The 5,884-nt window shown below is 33.7% G+C and overlaps 1 protein-coding gene across 1 annotated transcript; it reads right to left on the bottom strand.

Moving 5' to 3' along the window:
• Nucleotides 1-1,273: 1,273 nt before the first annotated feature.
• On the bottom strand, nt 1,274-2,171 carry LOC111916711 ((-)-isopiperitenol/(-)-carveol dehydrogenase, mitochondrial). Its single transcript, XM_023912376.3, has one exon. It carries the CDS (start codon nt 2,169-2,171, stop codon nt 1,401-1,403), a length of 771 nt encoding a protein of 256 aa, XP_023768144.2. The 3' UTR covers nt 1,274-1,400.
• Nucleotides 2,172-5,884: the final 3,713 nt, after the last annotated feature.

Here is a 5,884-nt window from a genome sequence, read left to right as displayed (position 1 = left end):
ATAAAAAAAGATAAGAAAAGTGAGTTTAGAGAAATCGAGAGACAAGAGATGAGAGTTTGTAGAAATCATTGTTCTTGTGTAGTAGAAAGAAGGAGAGGGTATCCATTATGTATCTAAATAAGAGCCTCTTAAACAATTGACGATTGGGGAAACCAATGAACTCCTCGTCTTCTGCATCTGGACCTTTCATCTTTCTAGGAGACGACTGGGAAGACGGGAACTAGAGAGAGTGAACAACACATTCAATCATAGATGCTGAAATCATTTGGGCCGAATACCTAATACATTAAAATGATGGAGAAAAGTTATGACCATCTTCTCTTTGCTGCCCTGGGCCTCTGCCCAACTCGGCCATGTATTAGGTTGGCCCTGCCAAAAACGCAAGACACAGAATCAAGGAAGCGAGGTTCAACGGAAATCAGACAGAGTATGTAACATATGGAGCAGGTAGAGATGAATCGAAGAGGACATCGCAGATACAGAAAAATCAAAATGGATGGCTCCTAGTGTAGAATTTTAACTCAACACATGTAGACGTGTGGAGATGATGATAGTCATAGTATAAGAGAGAAGATGAAGAGCCGATAGAATACACAGGAGAAGCCATCGGCGGAGGTAGGAGAGGGAATAAGGGTGAGAGAGAGCCGATATGGGTATCTGTCTACCGGTGGATGAAAGAGAAATCATTGGAAAAAACGGTGCTATACGCGTGTATAGATGGCAAACAGTATAGTGGCAAAGATAGCAGACTCTTACAACCGAAAACGGTAAAAATAAAAGTTATTGCATGCACTGTTCATAAGGGAATAGTTTTTTAATCTATATATATATATAATGGATCATGTGTGTATACACCACCTCACTATTTGTTTGTGTGTTGATTTATGTGTATGTATGTGTGTCAGCGAGTACTCATTGTTATAAACAAATGAAAATAAGATATATTGTGCATTTTTTAAATACATGAAATAACTATTTTCGTTAATTTGTTTATTATAGCATGGTACACCCATTTTTTCCTTTTGCAACATTATACTTTAAAAAGTAGAATGACATAATGGAAAAAAAGTGAAAATAGATACACTAAAAGGAATAGTAAGTTATTTATTATTAACCGGGAACCATTGGAGTACAGCACATTGTTGTTTACTACAATCTATACAAAAAAAACATGGGTCCCGTTGCAAAGCACATACATTTTTACCGGTTATTATAAATTTATATAATAAAAAAAAGTCAAGATAATATATATCACAACCCATTATTTTATTATCATTCAATATTCATTAAAAGATTATATGATTCTAATGTATATATTTGGATCACATGATAATTAACTAAAAAATGCAGTTTCAAATATCTATTTTATCCGTTAAAGTTTCACCATCATCATAAGCGAATCAAACATCAAAACCGCCGTCGATAGCCATATCAACCCCAGTGATAAATCTAGATTCCTGGGAGGCAAGGAACAACACGGCGTCGGCAATATCATCTGCTTTCAACACCACATCTTTCAAGCTACTCATCGATTCATACATCTTCTCCACTTCTTCTGCCCCTTTGTCATGCACGTTGCACATCAACGGCGTCGCCACAGCAAAAGGTGACACAGCATTCACTCGGATTCCATACTTCCCCAACTGCTTGGTCGCCGATTTCATCAGCCCCACCACTGCATGCTTCGACATGCAATAATCCGTACGTCGTGGCACGCCTCTCCGTCCTAGCACGCTAGCCGTGCAAATAATGTTTCCTTTCACCTTCTTCTCAATCATAGAACGTGCGGCATACTTCAGGCACAACACCATCCCTCGAACATTAATGGAAAACAGTTTTTCAAATTCGTTCAGATCCATGTCAACGACTGTCTGCTCGCCTTTACTAGCGATCCCGGCATTGCTAAACATAATATCAAGTTGGCCGTATTTAGCCACCGTCTGGTCGACCAGTGACTTAACTTGGGTTTCGTCGGAGACGTCACAATGGATGTAGGTGCTACGGTCCGAGCCGATGGATGCAGAGAGGTTTTTGCCGAGCTCATCTTGGACATCAGCGATCACCACCCCACGGACACTTTGTTTTGCAAACAAACGAGCGGTGGCTTCTCCGATGCCACTTGCTCCGCCGGTGACGATAGCTACTTTCCCTTCTAGTTTATTCGTAGACATCTTTAGGGTTCCGAATTGGAAGATGAAGGATGGAAAGAGGGATATGTCTTTGGTCTTGTTAAATTTTACATTCACCAAAAACAAATGAGCGTTGGAGCATACACATAGCGGATTAGCGGTTTTTCAAAGGCAAATTGAAATCCACATAGACTTTCCTTTTTCAAATGGTCAAAGCCTTTCAAAGCCATTAAGGTCCCAAATTAGAAAATATAATTACTTTTATTTTAATCTATATTACATTATATTAATTTTTTATTTATTGTTAAACAACTGTTGTATAAAAGAATTCATATACTAAAAAGTATTTCAATTTATATTTTTATTAATATTTTTGACTGATTTTATAGTATAAAACAAAGTAATAAAATACAATAACTTATATAAGTTTAACGTATTATAGAAGATAGATATATAAACCAATATAGTTTTATAAACACATAATATTTTGATAGTGATTGATCATACATAAATTTTTCATCACAATTTATATTTTAAAATGATATATTGTATAACATTATAAAACACAAATCGTTAGATATGAAGAAAAAATATTATGGACGAATCATTTTTCAATTTAAAATACTACATATAGCAGATAAAATGCACAAAAAATAAAATTATTTTCCGTCTAAAAGTATATCAATGATACAAAACATAGTAATAAACTCATAAATCGTCCACCACAAGTTGATTTGGTTGAAAGATTTGAAACCGATTTGGAAATGAAAAAAATGATTATCAATATAATGTTTGTTTTGTAATTCAAGTTTTGTAAAGTTTAAACTATTTAAATGTTTAATATTTAAATTAATTAACTTATTAATAAATATTTGGTTATTTTATATTTTAATAATTATTTTTATTTAAATTATTTCGTGTTTATGTATTGTTGAATAATTATTTAATTATAAATAACTAAGAGTTCCGTTCATAGTTATAAAATAGTTGTGAACATGCCACTAATAACCATTTTTGAAAGAATGTTGATATAGACACATTTGAAAATTAATAGAGTTGCATTGGTGTGAGGATCTTTGAATCGCCGAATACTTGCTACGACATTATCTTTAATTTTTTGGAACAACAAAATTTACTAAAAACATAGAAAGATGTTTGATAAACAAAAAACTTTACAAATCGGAAAGGAAATGATTGTGCAACCATAAACCTCATTATCTTTACATTTATGGTTTCTACTAAAAATATAAATAAAAACATATGTGTGCGATTCTTTCAAACAAATATGTTTTCAACATTTTTTACTACTCTAAAAATTTGGTTGTTACAAAAACTCAATATAACCTGAAAAGTCATGAGAAATCAACAACTCCGAGACGACTGATATTCAGGTGTCGAAACCCCACCAATAATTACTGAAAATAAGATCCACCATTTCGTTATGAGAAATCACAAATGGTGCAAATGATTGGGTCAACATCTGAACATCTATTAAAAAGGTTCATTCATGTAGAAGCAATATTTTTAACTTCAATCTTCAAAGCAAAAACATTCAACTTGATAGGAACAAAAACATCACGTTAAAGTATTCTCCGCAACCAAAGTGCCTAAGTCTAAATAGCCCCTCTCCAAAGAGATCGAGAAAATATGATTTATTCTATATTCCAAGAAGTATTCAATATAATTTATTCTGTATGTTTGTTTTTACATTTTGAATATCTTAACTGTGTATATTGATATTAATAGGACCAATTGTATAAAGAATTGATAATTGAAATCAAAACTAGAAAAATTGTGATCCAGATTATATTTTTATTAAAGCTCAATCGTAGGTTTATATATAGAGAACAAAAGCTTAAGGAACAAGCAAATAAAAGATAACAACTAAAAGACTAGGAATAAGGAAACAACAATCCTAATCTAAAAGGATTACTATAACTATCGGATAAAGAAATCCAACGTTGTAATCATTGAAAAAACTCTAACCAGGTGTCTAAAAATTTACAACCATATATAGTGTTCTTAAAAGGTTGTTCACGAGGTTTGGTTGATGAATATTCTCTACAATTGCTTCAGAAAAAGATCGCTCAAAATGATGTTTTAAACTTAAAACATAGCTTCCCTATATATATATATATATATATATATATATATATATATATATATATATATATATATATATATATATATATATATATAAAGAAAACCTTTTTTCCCGTGCCTTATATATCAAATTCACCCCCTTCCAACTAAGCCACGTACCCTACCTTCTAATCGACGTAACGTACCACAACTTCCACAAGACACAACGTCTCTTCTCTTCTCCTATAACATTCAACCTTCTCTGATCCAATGAGTCAACGATTCTGTTTCTCCTCTAATCGCAAGTTCGTCTTTCGCCTTAACAAGAACACTGACGACATCATGGTGTACATTTAGTGGGGTTTGATGTGAATCCATAGGTATCGTCGCTTTTTCAAGGGACATCGTCTTCCTTCAAAGTGATGCACACCGCTTTATTTTGGACTCTCACATATAAACCAAGAAACACAAATACCCTTTGCTTTCATCTACCGATTCCCTTTTTCTAACCGTAGTACTTTAATTGTACAAAGTTTTGAGCGGTTGTCGATTCATGCATCTCCCTCCTCCCGCATCAAAAATTGGCAGTCTCCGAAACCACGATATTCTGCCATCAACTCTTGTTTAGGTACCCCTAATAATAGGATATAGTCCGGAAATACAAATATCCATTCCAAACGTATCGAACCAACATGTTAGAGGATCACTCGAAGTTAGCCGCCCCATACATCTTGAAGATGCTCAAACCATTGAATACTGATCTGACATAACAATTCTTAAGGAAAGGTACATGTGACATCCCCATTTTCACGGCCAGAAAAGACTGATTTTGTTTATGCTTTATAAAAATCAGAGTATCTCTTTTTAAGAAAAATGTTGCGGAATTTGCTCCCAGAAAAAAAAAACATGATAATTACATTATCAAAGCATTTCCGAAGAAAACTATTTTTAATCCTTTTAAAACATTTGGGATGTCATTGTCAATACAGAAACATAAGCATAAACAGAACTTACATTCATTATCACTAATGATTTATATATCCTTAATCTCTCAGTGTAATGTGACTTCATGTCAACACCTGTGATATAAGTAAACTGAGTGGATCAGGTTGGGAAACCTGGTGAGTACATAGGGATTTCAATCCCATAATGTTATATCATATATATAATTTAGAACTCACAAAACATACAATTTCACCATATATGTATAAGCAACTCTTATCCCACCCCGTCAATCCTCACAGCGAGACTATCCATACTCTGAAACCTAAGATTAACCGTTTTACATAATCCATACTCCCGAATTAGAAATGAACGGCTTTACCTAATCCATACTCTCGAACTAGGGATGAATGACTAATCCATACTCTCGGATTAATGACGAAGAATTATAACTAATCCATACTCTCGGACTAAGGAGGAATGACTAATCCATACTCTCGGATTAATGACGAATGATTATGCCTAATCCATACTCTCGGGTTAAGGATGAATGACTATGTCTTAATCCATACTCCCAGACTAAGGACAACTGACTATGTCTTAATCCATACCCCTGAATTAATGACAGTTGACTATGTCCAATCCATACTCTCGGACTAGGGACAATGACTGTGTCTAATCCATGCTCTCGGATAAATGACATATACTAAAGTTCTATTCTCTGAGTATAA

This window comes from Lactuca sativa, chromosome 1 (assembly GCF_002870075.4).
Source record: "Lactuca sativa cultivar Salinas chromosome 1, Lsat_Salinas_v11, whole genome shotgun sequence".
In the NCBI taxonomy this organism is placed as follows: domain Eukaryota; kingdom Viridiplantae; phylum Streptophyta; class Magnoliopsida; order Asterales; family Asteraceae; genus Lactuca; species Lactuca sativa.
Note: the sequence above shows the minus strand (reverse complement) of the source record. Positions and strands in the feature narration are given on the sequence as shown.